Source organism: Malus sylvestris, chromosome 7, assembly GCF_916048215.2.
Source record: "Malus sylvestris chromosome 7, drMalSylv7.2, whole genome shotgun sequence".
NCBI lineage: Eukaryota > Viridiplantae > Streptophyta > Magnoliopsida > Rosales > Rosaceae > Malus > Malus sylvestris.
In genome coordinates this window covers 19,661,355-19,682,170 of record NC_062266.1, presented here as the reverse complement: position 1 = coordinate 19,682,170, position 20,816 = coordinate 19,661,355, and the positions used below count along the sequence as shown (strand labels likewise).

General features: G+C 37.9%; 1 protein-coding gene and 1 non-coding gene across 2 annotated transcripts; both read left to right on the top strand.

The window, feature by feature from the left end:
* The first annotated feature begins 771 nt into the window (after window positions 1-771).
* On the top strand, window positions 772-860 carry TRNAY-GUA (transfer RNA tyrosine (anticodon GUA)). The gene is given in 2 exon segments: window positions 772-808; window positions 825-860. It is a non-coding gene; the product is annotated as a tRNA-Tyr (tRNA).
* Window positions 861-8,556: 7,696 nt separating this feature from the next.
* On the top strand, window positions 8,557-19,670 carry LOC126628531 (ATP-dependent helicase BRM-like). The gene is made up of 14 exons (XM_050298251.1): window positions 8,557-9,233; window positions 10,295-11,602; window positions 11,741-13,093; window positions 13,540-13,652; window positions 13,931-14,018; window positions 14,125-14,211; window positions 14,391-14,483; window positions 14,569-14,652; window positions 14,736-14,939; window positions 15,416-15,658; window positions 15,732-17,285; window positions 17,370-17,921; window positions 18,239-18,490; window positions 18,882-19,670. Exons 1-14 carry the CDS (start codon window positions 9,033-9,035, stop codon window positions 19,521-19,523), a joined length of 6,774 nt encoding a protein of 2,257 aa, XP_050154208.1. The 5' UTR covers window positions 8,557-9,032; the 3' UTR covers window positions 19,524-19,670.
* The last annotated feature ends 1,146 nt before the right edge of the window (window positions 19,671-20,816 follow it).

Sequence of the window (20,816 nt, the reverse complement as noted above, 5' to 3'; positions counted from 1 at the left end):
AAAATTATTATTTTTGCCACGTGGCAGACATTTGGCAGCCACGTGGCACATATGTGGCAGCCACATCAGCATTATTTAACAGAAGGGCATAAATCCTAACAGACTTATACCATAGGGGTTTAAATCCTAACAGACTTAGACCGTTTAAATCCGAATTTTTTTACCACAGGGGCTATCATCCGAATACCTTATGACCACGGGGACCATTTATCCAATTAGGCCCTTTTTTTATGTTTATTATCAACACTCCGCTCATAAACGACTTGGGTTGTAGCTTACAACTTGTCTTCAACAAAGTGGAATACATGTCTAATGAGCCTTAATCAACTAAATTATGAACCTAAATCATCTAGGAGGTCTATTAAGTTACAAATTTGCTCTTGAATTTTTGTTTGAGCGGTATTTACGTAAAGAATAATGCTAGGGAGATTAAATATATGATGTGTCATTAATAAGAAATAAACATATTAATCAACACTTAATTAATAATTCAATCATCTACAACCACATTATTTAATTTTTACAAATTTGATTTAAAAATTTTGATCTCCCTAACATTACTCTTACGCAAAATTCTAATAGTCCAGATAAAAATGAGTTAATCACATATTAAATTACAATTTTTGCAAATTTAAATATTAATGCCAGCTTAGCTATTTGGTAAAAGACAGTGACAACCTAGGACTAGGACGTGTGAAATGGAAAGTGTGATGATTAATTTATGATAGAGACAAAACAATTATACAAATTAAATTGGCCATATAGCAACATCCGACCTTAGCTCAGTTGGTAGAGCGGAGGACTGTAGTTGCAAATAGCAGATAATCCTTAGGTCGCTGGTTCGAATCCGGCAGGTCGGATTTATTTTTAATATTTTTGGGAATTTTGGATTCTACCACGACACCCTATCCCGATCCGTCCCTCTCTCTACCCTCACTATACAAAATTTCCTTCAATATTTTTGTCCGCGCAAGGGTAAACTCATTTCAAAATTGGAGTAATGTAAGAAGATTAAATTTACAAATTAAATGATGTACTACTAATAAAAAATCTACACATTCAATATGTTGTTGAATCAAATTTTCTCCTTGCAAGCAAAGGTCTCAACCCAAATCTCATCAACTCTATTCGGGCCTCGGGTGTCCCTCTTCCTAGGGGACAGTTCGAAAATTAATGCTTGCATTCTCGATGCAAGTATTAAAAAAAAAAAAGTCGCTTGTGTCCAACACGATTTCATCGTTTAGTGTTCATATATCTATAAGCACAAGAGGCAGTAAGATATTGTTATTCGTTTAGTCGTCAGTATATCGTTTGATTATAACGAGGTGTATACGAAAACACCAAAATCCTCAAAATGTGCAACTATACTTTGCATATCATGAGACAATCCATTATTTTTGCTTAAAGTGAAATAAAGGAACAGGAAGATATGGCACAGTAAATACTTAATTTTAACCGAAGAAAACTTAAGTCATCCGCAAAAGTGTTAACCAAAGGTGTTACAATGTTGGGGTACGTGGCGGATTGAGAAAGGTTGTCAAGGACTCAGGAACATAGTTTAATTTGTTACAACATTTTTTATGGTTATTTTTTATTTAAAGAAAATAAATCATAAAATACAATTTTATATAAACTGCCAAATCATATGAACTCATGAAGTTCATTGGCTTAAATTCCTTTACATTTGTTTTTTCTTTAGTGATTGGAGGTTTGTCTTTTTTGCTACGATCGGATTCCAGGTGCACATATTAGAATACCTTTCTTGCCCTTGAATATAGCAACGTTTTGTTCTAAAATTATTATGAAATTTGCAACATTTCGACTTTTTTTTCTTTCTAAACTTTGTAAATAATAAAATCCACATATGTGTGAGTAAATATATATTAGTTTGGCCTGAAATTTCACAAAATAAAAATATATAGTATATATGTAACAATCCGTCTCTAATTTTACGGTTTTATTAATTTTAAAAGTGTGAATTTACCAAAATGCCCTTGAAGTGAGATTGTTGAATTTCGTTGACTTTTTACGAAATTTACCCATAATCCTTCTTACTTTATTTCGATGCTCTGATTCCAAATTCGTAGTCCCTTTTCCCAAATTTAGTCGTTTTAGTTGAGTTATACTTGTCACGCCCCGATCCCGACCTACGTCCAAGATCGACACGTGACGTTACCAAGTAACCATAAACCCAACAGATCCCGCTTTCGGGATATGTACGAAGCATAACTCACGAATCCAATCGCATAGTAATTTTTCGAATAATTTATGGCTGCATCTAACCTCCTCGTTAGACTGCCTACATACCTTAACAGGGATCAAGTCATTCGTAGTTCATCATTCACTACAACTCGACATACATCACAGTCCGTTCAAGCTGAAAGGCATAACATTCCTCAATTAAACATTTGGACTTGACAAGCATGAATTATTCGATTCAAGCTACATAACAACCCACATGGCAATAAAGGTTTCTATTTCATCCATCATATAAATCATTATGTTTCAACATAAAATTACATTTTATATCATGTAATATATCAAAGAATCAACAAAGCACAATAGTACCCTCCAGTCGCATTGGTCACTGATCTAATCGTATTAATAACAATCATATTCAACATCATTCCACAATCACCTCAAGTAAAGCATTCCATGAATCAAGGAGACACAATATTAACATTTAATTATGTTAATTAGTCAACCAGATCACACATCAATGCACAAAATTTAATAAAGGAATTCTACATAATTCCCTACCTGGATTCCAAGTAATAACTTGATAATTCTAATTTATATTCACAAGGTCTATTGTGGGTAATTTCCATTCACTCGAATCCAGGGTTCTAGTCTAACTTATGGAAATGAGCGAGAGCAAGGATTTCGGACCACTCAATGGAATCCAACAACATCGGGTTCTAGACTATTCAACGGAAACAAAATATTAAGTGGTTTCTCATAATCTACCCAGACATGTCGTATGTAAAATCAATGCCTACATCATGAGAATGGTGCACTGGCTAAACGGAACGTGAATAAGCTGCAGAGCTCGGGTGAGTGACAATAATACAAGTATGTGATATTCAATAAAAATGGACCATCGATCACAATCTATAACATCGAGTATAGAATCATGCTTAATCAAGTCGCAGAAAACTCCGAATGAGTCACCCAGACATCCAACGGCTTCTCTAATTCAACCCACAAGATTCTCAAAAACCATCGTTCATATGTACATTAAAAACTAGGGCTCGAAGGACGCAGTTCGACCGAAGCCTACATAAGTAACCAAACAGGAAGTGCCCCCCCAAAACGGATTAACCAAGCAGAGCCACCCTTGAGAAAGTAACCAAGTAGGCAGTGAACCCCCAATACGGTTAACCAAGCAGAGTCACTCCTACAACTGTTAGGAAGTGATCACCCAATGCGGATTAACCAAGCATGATCACCCATAAGTATAAATGGCCATAAGGATCGCCCAACGCGGATTAACCAAGCGCGATCCACATATAGTATGGTCCCCCAATGCAGATTAACCAAGTATGACCATCCATGTACCACTGCTACATGGTGCAGGAAATTCAACACACAACCTACCCACAACTCAACCCCTATGGGTTAGAACGTAGTCACTACACCATCAACTTCTCATGGTCACCAACTAATACATCACACAATCATATAAATTCTACTATTACATCTAATAGGATTCTAAGATCACATAGTCATAGCATTTATCATACTTATCATTCACATTGCTAAAAGAGATAATTGAACACACATATATCACAACCATCATCAGTACACAAGCCAAATCATGTTTCATAAACATAGGTCTATGGCTAAATATATAAAAATCACACTTATAAAACCAATTCATATTCACAACGGATACTAATATAAGAATTTAAGGTAATAACCTTACCCCATATATTTAAGTCACTCTTTAACCAATGTGGGTCCACTAGACTTCACTTAGTCTCCCATATTACCAATTTTAATATCCAGAACGTTTTGGGACATGTTGACCAAAAGTCAACTCTCAATTAACGGTAGGGTTCGCAACTTCACGTAATTCGATCCGAAAGATCCGCCCATCAGATTTTGGATTCGTAACTTCTTAGGGTCCTCATTATTCTCATAGAACAACGTACTAAATTCTCATCGAGATCCGACGGCCGGATCTCCGCCAATTGCTAGAATTAGGTGGCGGTTAACAATTAATTTTACTAACTTAGAAATCCAATTCAGGAAGATCAGTAGTCGAATTCCCGATCCATCAGTTCCAACTATCTTAAAATATTACGTTCTATAATGCATTAAAGTTTGGTGACGATCCAACGGTCGGATCGTCAATTCAAATTTTGATCAAGTGATGCATCATAATGAAACTAAGTTCAAACAATCAAACCACTTCATACGGATATCAATTATGAATTCAGGGCATCTAATTGGACTTAGAAAGACATCATCGGTCCACCGCCACACGCGCCGCCACAACTCACCGAAAAATTCAACTATTTTTAAAAATTACCAAATTTTATAGAAAGGTAGATCTCAGTGAGTAGAGCAAAATTTATACCTATGGCCACTAGAGCAAAATTTATACCTATGGTCAAGTCCAATTTGGCCAGGAAAAGCCCCAATTTAGCTCGAACCCGCCGGAAACCCGAAGGTAAGTGTTCTTCAATTCTCCTTCCTCGATGTTCCAATGCCCCTACCATTGGTTGGGTCTTGTTCCTAGGTCCAAGGGGAGTTGATTGAGGGTGGTGATGGGTGGTGAAACTCGCCGGAACGACCGAATCGTTGTCGAACACCTCCGGGTTCCTCGCATTGTTCTTCACCATTTTTGAACTAAAAACCCACAATCTTAGGTGAAAATGGTAGAAGGGATGTTGTAGAAGAAGAGCAGGTGTTGTATGGTGGTGGTTCGACGGAAAAAATGGCGAAAATCGTCGAAATTTGCTCAGGTGGGTGCACGGGTGTACAGACGGGAATTGAGGTCTGTTTCTTCCTTTTTTTTTTTTTTCCTTTCTTTTCCTCTTCTTCCTGATTGGTTGCTTCCCCCTCCCTTTTTTTTTTTCAATTCCGATGGTCCCCTTAACCCCATATCGATCTAGGCCTCTTACCCACAAAGTGGGAGATAATTAATTCCTAAAATCTATAGTATCACAACTTCAAACGTCCGTAACTATACCGTTATAATCCGGACTCGCAAACGGCTTTTGCCTGTGCGTTCGTGGGATCGAGCTCTATTCATAAATATAAATTGTGACCTTGAAAGATCTACGGATTTTAAATAATTAATTTCCAAACTTCAAACTTCGTAACTGGTTTAATTCAAATCTAAATTCAAATAAATTAATATAAATTTCCAAAAATAACATAAAATTTCAATAATAACAATGTGTATATTATAATAGTGAAATTTAGGAACGGGATTTCACACTACTAATGGGTCCCAATATTATGCTTAGGTGCGATTACCATCGGAGACTCTAGTTTTCCTAATTCAAACAGTTGCGACCTCACAAGTATATGTGAGTGGGTCTTTTCTTTTATATAAAATATATATTTGTTTAGTTTTCACACACACACACACACACACACACACACACACACACACACATATATATATATATATATATATATATTTAATAATGAATTTTCTAAGTGATTACCATAATTAAATTAACATTTATAAGACAGGTCGAAATGTTGACAATTATGAAATTGTTCTGAATCCTGCGGGATGCACATATATGCATACTATTATGGGATGTCTTAATTATATTTGCTGCCATGAATAGTGTTATGTTGACTAGAATTATCGATTTACCATTACATGATCATAATTATGTTATTCGCTCATCATGTGCTACACTGGTGTTAGTATTCGCTCGGGTCAGGGCCAACCTTCATGTGTATATTCAAATCGCACGTTACACTCACTTTGGATTTATTGTAGGTGCTAGTCATGTCCTAGATTGCTATAGGCAATTAGGACTCGTATGTGATGCACATAGCGCCAGTCTTCATGTGATTGTAGTACTAGAGCGTAAATCATTTCTTTACACCCAGTCATGTTCATGTCAGAATACATCTGCATGAACTCGTGTGTCAGTATATGTTGATGAGCATTCGATATCATATGTTTGTTTATATGATATATTGTGACTACCGGGTGTTATGTGTTTATTTACGAATTATTGTAAAGTATTGCATTCTTGGGATATTGATGGCTACGGTAAGTAATTTGATACTATACGTAGTATATTATATTTGAAAGCTATACTTGTTTTACGGCGAGAGATTATTACGTTTTCTAAAAGGTTTTATAAAGCTTTATTTTTAGGCCCACTGACCCTTGTTTTTCGGCCCTCCAGGTTTTTGTGGCTGAGCTTTCGTGTTGACAAGGATTCTTGGCAAATGTTGGTATAGGAGAGTAATCCCGCTCACTTGCGCACTCTTGCATTTAGGCACTTTTAGGTTCAAATTTACTCACATTTTTCACATAACTACATTTTATGGTTTCGTCACTCTCCTGGTGTCGGTTAGAACAGCTTGATTCGGATTCCAAGTGAACACTTGAGGTCTGGGTGTGTCAATATACAAATTTGAGTTTTTTCTCTCGGTTAATACGAAACTAGTTTTCTTGTTCTTTACTCAAATTATGTAAAATGCTCATTTTTTTGAGACACTTTGATAGGGAAAATTTTGCTATAATAATATTAGGACACTGTCTCGTTATTTGAATGTTATTTTGTCTTGTATAGGATCTTGTTGTAAAGGGTTTCTCCTTGTAGTTGTTGTAGTACTTTATTTTCGTAAAAAGTAAATTGAATTTTGCATTTATTTGGATAAAAATGACATTGAACTACTTTATTTTCATAAAAGTAAGTTGAATTTGTATTTATTTGGGTTAAAATTACATTGAACTACTTTATTTTTATAAAAAGAACTGAATTTGCATTTATTTGGGTAAAAATTACATTGTTTTCTGTGGTCATAGTTTGCTTTACTTTTCACTTTCATCCTTGTCTCTTTAATTTTGGCAGTTCAGTCTGGTAAACAAGCTTAACACTGTTAAGAAAGATAGACGGATTTATGCTTTGGGTTGATTGAAAATAATTTAGAGAGACAAAAAAGCCCTCTTACATGGTTCTGACGGAGTTTACAGTGTGAACTTAACTGAAACCAGACAAACTGTAATTCTGAAATTGTCGAAACTATCCTTCATGGTTGTCATACTACAATAAAGAACAAACTGTACATCTCATAATTATTATTGTGACCAATGAGAATTTATTAAATTATATAAAAAACTCTTAAACAATGAAAACGCTCAACGCTCACGTTTTCTATACACTGGTGCATGCCTCGAAACTATAAATTTGTCATTTTCCATAGTTGATGAATTTGTAGTATTATCTTTTAATGAAATTTGAAAATGCACATAAATTTTTTATTCATATTTTTTTGGGAAAACAATAAGATAAATAAAATTAAGAACATTGTGGGACCATGATTTTTGAGAGCCAAAGTAAGGTTGATTCGAATATGATTATCTCAGAAGTCTGGATTCGATAGTTTCGAGTGGAGCTGGATCAAACAAAGACCCTATTTTGGGGCAATGGGCGAAGTTTGAGTGACACTGCTATGATGACCATACTGATTTTGCAAGATACGCGATCTGATCCAGATATGGACTCAATCAGAGCTTTATAATTGTTGGAGTTCCTACAATCTAGGAATTGACATGCGTCACAAGTAATCACAACCATTAAAAGGATGCAATATCTACTTTTAGATATCCTTTATGATTCTCTCGGCGTAGAACGATGATTATATTTTAAAAAGGGTCTCTCTCTCTACTATATAAATACATTCGTCTAGGGTTCATCTCTGGTAAAGCAATATCGATTCTCTAATTCTTTTGCCCACTGCTTGAGTTTAAAACATTTCACTAACTTGACCGTCAAATAGCTTGTGGCCGACACACCCCCAGTTCTTGAGCTTGCTCACAATTGTTTATTGTTTAGCAGATAGTTGAGTTTGTACATCTCTTCCACGTACGGTGGTACACAAATTTAGTTTCAATAGACATAATAAACACACACCTTTTTTTCCTCTTAAACACCAAATTTAATTTTGTCATTTGTTTTCGTTTGATTTATTCAGTTTGATAATAAAAAATAAAAAAGGTTGTGTAAGAGGCTAAGATGGGTGTGTAACAATCAACAACCATACAACTATAGTGCCATAACAAAGTTATGTCACCAGAACAACTAAGTATCTAAACTCATATGCAAGTTCCCATTCAACTAAGTGAAAACAAATATTAGCAGACCTAAAAAGTACTTTCCATATTCTTCTATCAGCATATTAGGAATAAAATCAGAGAGTAATAAATTCATGCGCCAATTGTGGCACTTCCGTAATAACAACCCAAACAGGGGTCAATTGCGAGTTCTACCCCTCTACGGAAATATCTAACGGCAGTCAAACGGACGAAACCCCACAGTTAGAACAGACCCATATAAAGCAGAGAAGTGCTTCCACCACCAAAAGCTCTGAGCAGAAAATAAGAGAGAGGAGTGAAATAGTAAAGAATTAAATCCAAAAAACAAAGAAAAATGACTTTTAAATAAAATTTTCGAAAAAAAATAAAATAAAATCGCTAGGGTTTGACGCCAAAAATTGGAAGAGGAGTGAGGTGAGTCGCCGATTCCACCCGTCAACTTCGATTCTCTAGGATCCGTCGGTCTGTAGGATCTGTCGTCTGTAGCCCCCACTGAGAAATTTTCGTGTTAATTTTTTGGGTTTTTGTAGAGAGAGAGCCTTGAGCTCGGGGGTTTTTTTTTGAACGTTGGGATCCGAGGGTCCTGATAGGGTTTCAGTTGGAATTTTATTTTGGAGGGATTTGATTTTTCTTGGGTTTTGAGCCTTTTTGGGTTTTTCATTTTTTTCCAATTTCTTATTTTTGGTGATTTGGGTTTTTGTTGGATGCGTGTGAATTTGGGTTGAGCTGCATGCAATCTGGTGGCGGAGGAGGAGGCGGGCCCGGCCGGGGAGTGGGCCCGGCTGGCCGTGCCGGATCGACGTCATCGGCTGCTTCGCCGTCTTCATCGTCCTCGGCCGTGTCGACGCCGCAACTGGGTTTTGATTCGGTGCAGCATCAACAACATCAGCAGCAGCAGCAACAGCAGCAGCAGCAATTGGGGTCTAGACAGGTGATGATTGATATGTGTGGCTAGAATTTATTTTTTTTGGTGAGAATTTAGTTGAATTGGAATGTGGGTTTTGGAATTTGGAGTGTTTCTTCAGATGGGTCAGTATTAATTTTGTCATTTGTGGCCTGGTTAATGATTGTTGCATTGTTTGGGTTTCTAATTGGGAGTGTTGTTCCAAATGGGAGGCAGTCAAATGTTGTTTTTGATGCATCTGTGTGTTGTGGGTATGGTAAGTTAGCTGGTTTGCTTACATGATTTCTTGAATTAGAGCTGTTTAGGGTTTCGAGGAGTCAAACTAGGCAGGTTGTAATGAGAACTGATTGCGGCATTGCACTTTTAGCTGCTTAACTGTAACTTGAAATGGACTTTTGCTTCCATTAAATTCAGGAGAGTTTAATGACGACGAGGTGGCGTCTGCTTCTGGTTTTGTTTTACTGTCTTCCATTCCTTATATATGGTGTTCAATTATGGATGACCCTGTCCAGCTCGTATTTGTTTCTTCTGCTTTACTGCTCTTAAAGTTGATGATAAGTTTGATTTGTTATGTTTAAAAGAGGAACCATGTGGTTTAATTTGCTTAGTCCACCTTTTCAACTAAGCTAAGAGAAGCCTTTTTTCCTATAACTTTCTTTTAGGATGAGCCTTGGGTTCTTATGATCATGTTATGTTGTTATGGTGGACATTTTCTTTTATTTTAACTTTTTGGTTATTAGTTTTACATGACTAGCTCTATGGCGGGTACAGCTATCACTAAGTACAAATGGCATGGTTTCCAGAACTTTGAATCTGATAATTACAGTCATTGTTCTGGTGCATTGGTAGGATCACATTTGTAATGGAAATCTTTTCAGGTTCCGGGAATTTGTTCAAGTCTTTGTTTTAACTTAAAAGATATCAATCATCTGCTAGACTTGCCTAGTTCTTTATCATTGAATTGAAGTTATGTGAACGGTATTGGGGGATATTTGTTATTTGGATTTTTGGCCATGTCACTACTGTAAGCAGGTTCTCGTATGAACTGATAATGTGACTAAGGTTTTCATAATTTATTGTTCATGCAGCCATTACACCAACAACAATTTTTAAGAAAACCTGAAGGGAATGAAGCTCTTTTAGCATATCAAGCTGCTGGTATGCAAGGAGTTTTGGGAGGGGGCGGCTCCAGTCAAATGCCTCAACAATCTAGGAAGTTCATTGATTTGGCTCAACAACATGGCTCCCAGGATGGACAGAGTCGTAGTCAAGGTGTTGACCAGCAAGCGTTAAATCCAGTTCATCAAGCATATCTTCAGTATGCTTTTCAGGCTGCCCAGCAGAAGTCAGGTTTGACAATGCAACCTCAGCAGCAAGCTAAAATGGGATTGTTGGGGCTGCCATCTGGAAAGGATCAGGACATGCGATTGGGAAATATGAAAATGCAGGAACTCATGTCTAATCAGGCACCTAGTCAGGCACAAGCATCATCTTCTAAGAATTTGACGGAACACTTTACTCGTGGAGAAAAGCAGGTGGGCCAAGGACAGCCATTAGTCTCTGACCAAAGGAGTGACTCGAAGCCTTCAGCCCAACCATCAGGCATGGGTCAATTCATGCCCGGAAACATGTTAAGGCCAATGTTGGCACCACAGTCTCAGCCAAGTGGCCAAACCATGCCAAATAACCAGATTGCGTTGGCTACTCAGTTGCAAGCATTTGCACTTGAGCACAACATTGATCTTTCACAGCTTGGAAATGCCAACTTAATGTCACAGCTCATTCCACTGTTGCAGTCGAGGATTTCTGCTCAACAAAAAGCTAATGAAAGCAACATGGGGGCACAATCCTCACCTGTTCCAGTGTCAAAGCAACAGGTTACATCTCCTCCAGTAGCAATTGAGAGTTCTCCTCGTGCTAATACATCAAGTGATGTATCTGGACAGTCTAGCTCGGCAAAAGCAAAGCAGACAGTTGCGGCTAACCCTTTTGGTTCAGGTTCAAATAGTAGCATATTTAACAATAGTAACAGCCCTATGCAGCAGTTTTCTGTTCATGGCAGAGAAAACCAGATGCCACCTAGGCAGTCAAATCCTATTGGAAATGGAATGACTTCTACCCATCCCACAGTGTCATCTACAAACACAAGCCAGGGGGTGGATCACTCTTTTCATGTAAAAAGTCCACAAAACAATCCAGAAACATCGCAGATGCATTACCATCGACAGTTGAGTGGATCTTCTCCACAAGCTATAGTTCCTAATGATGGGGTTTCTGGCAACAAGAGCCAGTCACAAGGTGGACTGGCTACTCAGATGGGACAGCAACGCCATGGGTTCACTAAACAGCAGCTGCATGTTCTTAAAGCACAAATACTAGCATTTAGGCGACTCAAGGTGCATTATTCTCTGTTTTTCTCCCTTCCTTTTTGCATTTTCAATTGTATGTTTAGTTTATATATTTTATGAAACTGCAGATGCTTTAGAGTTGATTAATGAACGTGTTGCTTACTTCCATTTCCCATTGATTGATAGAAAGGTGAAGGCACACTCCCTCAAGAACTTCTACGGGCTATTGCTCCACCACCTCTTGAGATGCAGCCACAGCAGCAATTGCTTCCTGGACGAGGAAACATTCATGATAAATCTTCTGGGAAAACTTTAGAAGATCATGTGCGGCATATGGAGTCCAATGAGAAAGATTCACAAGCTGTGGCATCAATGAATGCACAGAACGGTGCAAAAGAGGAAGCTTTTGCCGGAGAAGAGAAAGCAACCGTATCAACTGTTCATGTGCAAGGAGCACTCGCTGTGGTGAAGGAACCTACTCCTTTGGTGTCTTCTGGAAAAGAAGAGCAGCATTCGACTTTATCTTCTGTAAAGTCAGACCATGAAGTTGAACGTGGTATTCAAAAAGCTTCTGCTAGAAGTGAGATTAAAGTTGATAGGGGGAAGTCTGTTGCATCACAGGTCACACAGGTCGCTGTATCTGATGTCATGCAAGTTAAAAAGCCTGCACAAGCAAGCACTGTACCACTGCCAAAAGATGTTAGCTCTGCTAGAAAGTATCATGGACCTCTTTTTGATTTCCCCTTTTTCACTAGGAAACATGACTCTTTAGGTTCAGGGGTGATGGTAAACAATAACAACAACAACAACAATAATCTAACATTGGCATATGACGTCAAAGATCTTGTTTTTGAGGAAGGTGTGGAAGTTCTTAACAAGAAGAGGACAGAAAATATCAAGAAGATTGGTGGTCTTTTGGCAGTAAATTTGGAAAGGAAACGGATTAGGCCCGATCTTGTCTTGCGGTTGCAAATTGAAGAAAAAAAGCTTCGACTTTCAGATTTACAGGCACGCTTAAGAGATGAAATTGATCAACATCAGCAGGAAATAATGGCAATGCCTGACAGGCCTTATCGGAAGTTTGTTCGGCTTTGCGAACGTCAGCGGATGGAGCTGTCTAGGCAAGTGCAGGCCTCTCAGAAAGCAATGAGAGAGAAGCAACTGAAATCTATTTTCCAATGGCGTAAGAAGCTTTTAGAAGCTCACTGGGCCATTCGTGATGCACGGACTGCACGTAACAGGGGAGTTGCCAAATATCATGAGAGAATGCTGAGGGAATTTTCAAAGAGAAAGGATGATCATAGGAATAAAAGGATGGAAGCACTGAAGAATAATGATGTTGAAAGGTACAGGGAAATGTTGCTGGAACAGCAGACTAGTATCCCAGGGGATGCAGCAGAGAGATATGCTGTTTTATCATCTTTCCTGAGTCAGACTGAGGAATATCTTCATAAACTTGGAAGTAAAATAACAGCAGCTAAGAATCAGCAAGAGGTGGAAGAGGCAGCAAATGCTGCTGCAGCTGCTGCACGTTTACAGGTTTGGTCTCCCTCATTCTCCCCACTGGACTTTTTATTTTTATCATTCTTGAATTTTTATTTTCACATGATCTTTTTAATAGAACCCTGTTCCTATATGGGTACAAAGTTTGAGAAATGATAGCAACCTTTGCACTAACCTTTGCATTTGGACCTTCTCACATTAACAAATGCCAGGTGTCATTTTTACACAAGTAATGAAGTAATGTCTTTGAAATTATATTTCCTGTTTTCCATCTTTGATTCCCAGCCAAAAACAAAAGCATTAAAAGTCTTGATTTTTGTGTAAAAAAATGACATGTGGCATTTGTCAAAGTGAAAAGGTTTAAATGCAAAGGTTAGTGCAAAGGTTGCTAGTGTTCCCCACAAAGTTTTTCTTCTTGTGGTAAACCATGCTGATCCTGTTCTCTGTTACTTATCCATGTTGGAATCTGTGTCTACAAATAGGGTCTCTCAGAGGAAGAAGTTAGGACGGCAGCGGCTTGTGCTGGAGAGGAAGTAATGATTAGAAATCGATTTATTGAGATGAATGCACCTAGAGACAGTTCATCTGTTAACAAGTAAGTTTATCGTTGGCTTCGCTTGATAACAAAGAATTTGAATTGCAGTTGGCTCTTGAGATGTATTTTTGTGCTTGTGCTTGCTTTTAAAGTGGCCTAGTAACTTACCGTATCTATCTCTCATATTTCTTAATTTTGTACTTCTCATATTGCACTATCCATTTGTTTCAAAAACTTTTATTTTAAAGAAGAGATCTCTTATGTGTTGTGAATGTACTTTCTTATGTGTAATAATCAATATCTACTATTCGTTTCTCATTCTTCATGAATATTTTCAGGTATTATAGTCTTGCACATGCTGTGAATGAAAGGGTCATAAGGCAACCCTCGATGTTACGGACTGGAAACTTAAGAGACTATCAACTTGTAGGTTTCTGCAATTAAGAATTGTTATTATTTATGTTTTGCCTTAAGTCACTATTGCTTTTGTAGCATACTAGACCTTTTTTTGACTGTCTGTTTGATTCTGCAGGTTGGGTTGCAATGGATGCTTTCTCTGTATAACAACAAATTAAATGGAATATTAGCAGATGAAATGGGTCTTGGGAAAACAGTACAGGTAAGTTTCTCTTCTGTTCACTGCCTTTCTTCAGACTTGAAAAGCCATATTTTATTATGGTGCACAGCTTTTGCGGTTGATATATCATATATTCGTATTGGCCATATGTGGGGGAGTGAGTCTCATGTTTCCATTTGCAGTCTCTGAGTTTACCTAAATGATCTATAATACTCATGCAGGTAATGGCATTGATTGCATATTTAATGGAGTTCAAGGGGAACTATGGGCCGCATCTCATAATTGTTCCAAATGCTGTCTTGGTAAATTGGAAGGTTAGTTTATTTGCTGTTCTACTTCTACAAAGATATCTACATTGCTTACCATTTGCTATGATGCCTAACTGAGTTCCCCTTACAGAGTGAGTTGCATACTTGGCTTCCATCCGTGTCCTGCATTTATTATGTTGGTGGGAAGGATCAACGGGCAAAATTGTTTTCTCAAGTACGATTCACCAATTTTTTTATCTACTTAAATGTTTGAATTCTAGAACAATGTTAACCTTCCTTCTGATATTTGGTATGTAGGAGGTTTGTGCCTTGAAGTTTAATGTCCTTGTGACAACTTATGAGTTCATTATGTATGATCGGTCTAAACTCTCAAAAATTGATTGGAAGTATATAATAATTGATGAAGCACAAAGGATGAAAGACAGGGAATCGGTTCTAGCACGTGATCTTGATAGGTATCGTTGCCAAAGGCGCTTGCTTTTGACAGGAACACCATTGCAGGTTCGTTAAGAGAGATCACAACACTCGTATATGTACATTATTTAACTTCCTTTTTAAGAAATCAAGAAATGCTTGATCAGGATGCAATTTTCTGTAGATGCAAACATAATATGTGCTTTATTTTGATAGACCTAACTAAGTTATGGCTGAAAATATTTAGCTGCTGATTTGATTTGATAGCTCCACCAAAACTTTTTGATTAATGTGTCTATTCATAAATGGAAGCATGCAATTTATTCTTATTTTATTTTAAAATACAAGGCATGAAAAACCAATATACTATGAAGTTAAAATAGAGAACCTAATTCATTGAACTTAGAAATGTTATTCTGTTCAAAATAAATTAGAAGTGTCAGTCATGAATAAGATTAATGATCTGTTTGATCATTTGGTTGCTTATGTGTAGGTTTTTATCCTTGTTTTATTGTTTTATTATTTTGAATTGAGCTGATGTGGGAATAACTTTCCAATTACAGAATGATTTAAAGGAACTCTGGTCACTTTTAAATCTGCTTCTTCCAGAAGTATTTGATAATCGGAAAGCATTTCATGACTGGTTTTCGAAACCCTTTCAAAAGGAAGCCCCTACACCAAATGCAGAAGATGACTGGCTTGAAACTGAAAAGAAAGTTATCATCATTCACCGACTTCATCAAATTTTAGAGCCTTTTATGCTTAGGCGGCGTGTTGAAGATGTGGAAGGTGCACTCCCGTCTAAGGTATGCTTTAGTGATTATCCTTAGTAATCATTTCTTACTGTGGTTGATTTCTAACAATGATGCTTGTTTGCAGATCTCCATCGTTTTGAGGTGTAGAATGTCAGCCATTCAAAGTGCTGTATATGACTGGATCAAATCAACAGGCACTATTCGAGTAGATCCTGAAGAAGAGAAGCTAAGGGTTCAAAAAAATCCACAATACCAGCCCAAAGTGTACAAAACATTAAATAATAGATGTATGGAACTGCGAAAAACTTGCAATCATCCGCTGCTCAATTACCCGTTCTTCAATGATTTTTCCAAGGATTTCCTTGTAAGATCATGTGGGAAATTATGGATCCTGGACAGGATCCTTGTTAAACTTCAAAAAACAGGGCATCGAGTACTTCTTTTCAGTACCATGACAAAACTCCTTGATATTTTGGAAGAATACTTGCAGTGGCGTCATCTTGTCTTCAGAAGGATTGATGGAACAACCAGTTTAGAAGACCGTGAGTCAGCTATAGTGGATTTCAACAGACCTGGTTCAGACTGCTTTATCTTCTTACTTAGTATTCGTGCTGCGGGTCGGGGTCTTAATCTCCAGTCTGCTGATACAGTTGTCATATATGATCCTGATCCAAACCCTAAAAATGAAGAGCAGGCAGTTGCTAGAGCCCATCGCATTGGACAGAAGAGAGAGGTCAAGGTCATCTATTTGGAAGCAGTTGTTGACAAAATGGCTAGCCATCAGAAGGAGGATGAACTACGAAGTGGAGGTACAGTTGATTCAGAGGATGACCTTGCTGGTAAGGACCGGTATATCGGATCAATTGAGAGCCTCATAAGAAACAATATTCAACAGTACAAGATTGACATGGCTGATGAGGTTATCAATGCTGGGCGTTTTGACCAGAGAACAACTCATGAAGAGAGACGTATGACTCTGGAAACCTTACTGCATGATGAAGAGAGGTACCAAGAAACTCTTCATGATGTTCCCTCATTACAGGAGGTAAATCGCATGATTGCTAGAAGTGAAGAAGAAGTTGAATTGTTTGATCAGATGGACGAAGAACTTGACTGGATTGAAGAAATGACAAGGTACAACCAGCTCCCCAAATGGCTTCGAACCAGTACAAAAGAAGTAAATGCTGTGATTGCTAGTTTATCAAAAAGACCATCTAAGACCACTTTGTTGGGTGGTAATGCTGGTTTGGAGTCCACTGAAATGGGCTCTGGTTCATCTCCGAAAACTGAAAGAAAGAGGGGGCGGCCCAAGAAAAATCATCCTAGCTACAAGGAGTTAGATGATGACAATGGCGAATACTTTGAAGCCAGTTCTGATGAGAATGAAGAAGAGGGAGAAGTTGAAGAGTTAGAGGATGATGAATATAGTGGTGCTGTTGAGGCAACACCAACTATTAAGGAACAAGTGGAAGAGGATGTCCTTGAATGTGAAGGTGGATACGAATATCCCAAGGATTCAGAAAGAGTTACAAACAACCACATACTAGAAGAAGCTGGTTCCTCAGGATCATCCTCAGACAGTCGGAGATTGATGCAGACAGTGTCTCCTGTTTCTTCTCAGAAATTTGGGTCCCTGTCTGCCTTAGATGGTAGGCCGGGATCTGCTTCAAAGAGGATGGTATGTGTTATCTCTCTGTATTGATGCTTTATAGTTGGGTTGTTTGTGTGCGCTATTTCACTAAAGTCTCTTGGTGTTTTCCAGCAAGATGATGTAGAGGAAGGTGAGATTGTCGTATCGGGCGATTCTCACGTGGACCATTTGGACCACCAACAATCTGGAAGTTCGAATCATGACCGTGATGAAGGTGAAGACGAACAGGTTTTGCAACCCAAGATCAAGAGGAAGCGTAGCCTTCGGGTTCGCCCTCGTCATACCATAGAGAGGCCAGAGGAGAAGTCTGGTAGTGAGACACCATCTCTTCAACGGGGAGATTCATCTCTGTTGCCATTTCATGTGGACCATAAATCTCAAGCACAGTCAAGGGCTGATTCTGAAATCAAAACATATGGAGAGCCCCATGCTGTAAAGCACGACCAAAGTGATTCATCTTCAAAAACTAAGCGAATTTTGCCTAGGAGAGGCTCTAATATGTCCAAAGTGCATGTTTCACCTAAATCTGGCAGATCAAATGGCATGTCTGATCCTGCGGAAGATGCTGCTGAACCCCGCAGAGAAAATTGGGATGGAAAAGTTGGGAATACAAGTGGAACTTCTGTTTGTGGCACAAAAATGTCTGAGATCGTCCAGAGAAAGGTATGCACGTGTCTCCTATATTCTGTTTGAAATTACTGCTGTGTTCTGATTTTTGAGGTGAGAAATGCTGCCCTTATCTGCTGCTTGCACACGCACACGCACACGCACATGCACAGATATATAATATGTCATAAGGTGCCTGCTTCCTGTTTATGCAGTACGTCTGAAACATCAGTATATAATTATACTGGTAGATGTGGTGTGGCGTGTAAATGTAAACACGTGTTGGCCTTTATTCTTTGTTTATTTTGTTTTGGGTATGGTTTTTCTCTCGCAATTCTTTGTTGAAGTCTTAACTAATATTGCTACATTTGCAGTGCAAGAATGTAATTAGCAAGTTCCAAAGGAGAATAGATAAGGAAGGTCCTCAGATAGTACCTTTACTAACAGATTTGTGGAAGCGCATTGAAAATTCTAGTTACGCAAGTGGATCTGGAAATAATCTCTTGGATTTACGAAAGATTGATCAGCGGATAGAGAGGCTGGAGTATACTGGAGTAATGGAGCTTGTGTCCGATGTGCAGTCTATGCTGAAAAATGGAATGCAGTTTTATGGGTTTAACTATGAGGTAAGTCGCTCAAGTTTTGATGTTCTGCCTTTCTCATTGGTATACTGATTCACTGCATTTCCATTCTGTCTTAATTACCTTTTTTTCTAACTATTGTGTCTCATCTCTGTATGCTAAAACATACATCTTGTACAACATCCAGAAAACTGGATTGGTTAAAACATGGCTACAGAAAAGTAACCTGTTGATAGTGTCATAGCCAAAGTGTGTAAAGGTTGAGGGCCACAAAAACCCTTGACTTTTGATAGTTTATGAATGCCTGTATTTTTCAATTGTATGTGCAAGTGACAGATTTCCTTACCTTGCTGTTAGTAGATGCATTTATGTACATATGGTCTGCAGTCTTCCAATAAATTGAACTGACAGCCTCAGGTTTAACAATGATGCGCAGGTAAGAACTGAAGCCAGGAAAGTACATGATCTTTTCTTTGATATCTTGAAAATAGCTTTTGCGGAGACTGATTTTCGAGAAGCCAGAAGTGCACTCTCATTTACTAGCCCAGTTTTGACCAGCAATGCTCCGGCTCCGTCCCCTAGAGCGGCGACCGTTGGCCTAAGCAAGAGACACAAACTGATAAATGAGGTGGAGCCTGACTCAACCCCCCAACAGAAGCCACAACAACGTGCACCAATTTTCAACAGCGAAGACACAAGGGTGCGAAGCCATATGCTCCAGAAGGAATCAAGACATGGGAGTGGAAGTGGTAACAGTCGGGACCACTATCACCAGGATGATTCTCCACCGCTTGCTCATCCAGGGGATCTGGTTATCTGCAAGAAGAAGAGGAAAGACAGGGAGAAGTCCGTGGTGAAGACTAGGACTGGATCTGCTGGCCCTGTTTCACCCCCAAGCGTGGGTCGCGGTATTAGAAGTCCAGGTCCAAATTCAGTTCCAAAACAAAACCCCCATCCGCAAGGGTGGGCTAACCAGCCTGCTCAGCCGACGAACAAGGGTGGAGGGTCGGTCGGTTGGGCCAATCCCGTGAAGAGGTTAAGGACAGATTCTGGAAAGAGACGCCCGAGCCATTTATGAATCCGCATAAGGATTGACAGATGATTCTCCATCTTGTTCATAGATTTAATGGCATAAGCGCAGTTAGCCAGACTGTTCATACAGTATAGGTCTTGGTTTACCATCACCTTTTTTTCCTATGAAATTCTCAGTAGTTGCTTCTTATAACTTCCGTGGCTCGCAGGTAGGCCTGACAATTTTTGACACGATCCGATAACCCGACATGACATGAAATTAATGGGTGTTCAGGTTGACACGATAACGAATCGGGTCGTTATCGGGTAACCTAATAAGCACCTGTTAAGATAACGGGTTCGTTCGGGTATACACGTAGGTAACACAATACACGATAAGTAAAATATTAATTTTATAATCCTAAAAAAATACTATAATAATTATATATATTAATTTAACAATTTTATACCTCTAAAAACTATAATAATTATATACATATATATATTAAATTAAATATTAAAAATTGGTGACCATTGGATCGGCTTAAATATATATACCATTCAATTTCTTAAGTGAAACGTACAAAATAAATAAATTTAAATCTACTTAATAAATATATATATACCGTTGAACTTCAACGAAACTAATTACAACGATTCATCAAACTGTATATGCTTCGAAATCGCATAAGCAAAAAATTGCAAAAAAACAAACATTCAAAGATCAAGTAACGGGACAATTTTTAACGGTTATCAACAAAAAATCACACCTTAACAGTTATTTTAACTCCGATTTTGAAGATTTTTTACAGCTACACTCCTTGATCCTATATAAATACAATGAATGAACTCGATCTTCAATTTAATATATTTACACTAGTAGATACCACAAAAATCTTATGTTATAGTTAACTAAAGTATGAATAAACTCTTAAGTGTTAGTGAATCTATTGTTTTGATGGGATACGCATCTTACGAAACTAGTTTCAACGATCCAACCATCAAACATGTTTGTATATACTTCGAGATCGCATACGCCAAAAATTGAAGAAAAATAAACATTCAAAGATCAAGTAACGGGACAAAACTTTTCGACGGTTATAAACAAAAAATCACGATTTAATGGTTATTTTAACTCCGATTTTGATGATTTTTTACAGCTACACTCCTTGACCCTATATGAATACAATGAATGAATTCGATCTTCAATTTAAAATATTTACACTAGTGGATATCACAAAATCTTATGTTATACTTAATGAAAGTATAAATAAACTCTTAAGTGTTAGTAAATCTATCGTTTTGATGGGATACATATTCTACAAAACTAATTTCAATGATCCAACCGTCAAACTTGTTT

Bases quoted from the DNA above. Each gene is read 5' to 3' on its own strand.
- LOC126628531 (XM_050298251.1), top strand. From the start codon at position 9,033: ATGCAATCTGGTGGCGGAGGAGGAGGCGGGCCCGGCCGGGGAGTGGGC. The intron at 14,212-14,390 runs GTAAGTTTCTCT...ATACTCATGCAG, and splicing joins GTCTTGGGAAAACAGTACAG to GTAATGGCATTGATTGCATA. The intron at 14,484-14,568 runs GTTAGTTTATTT...TTCCCCTTACAG, and splicing joins CTGTCTTGGTAAATTGGAAG to AGTGAGTTGCATACTTGGCT.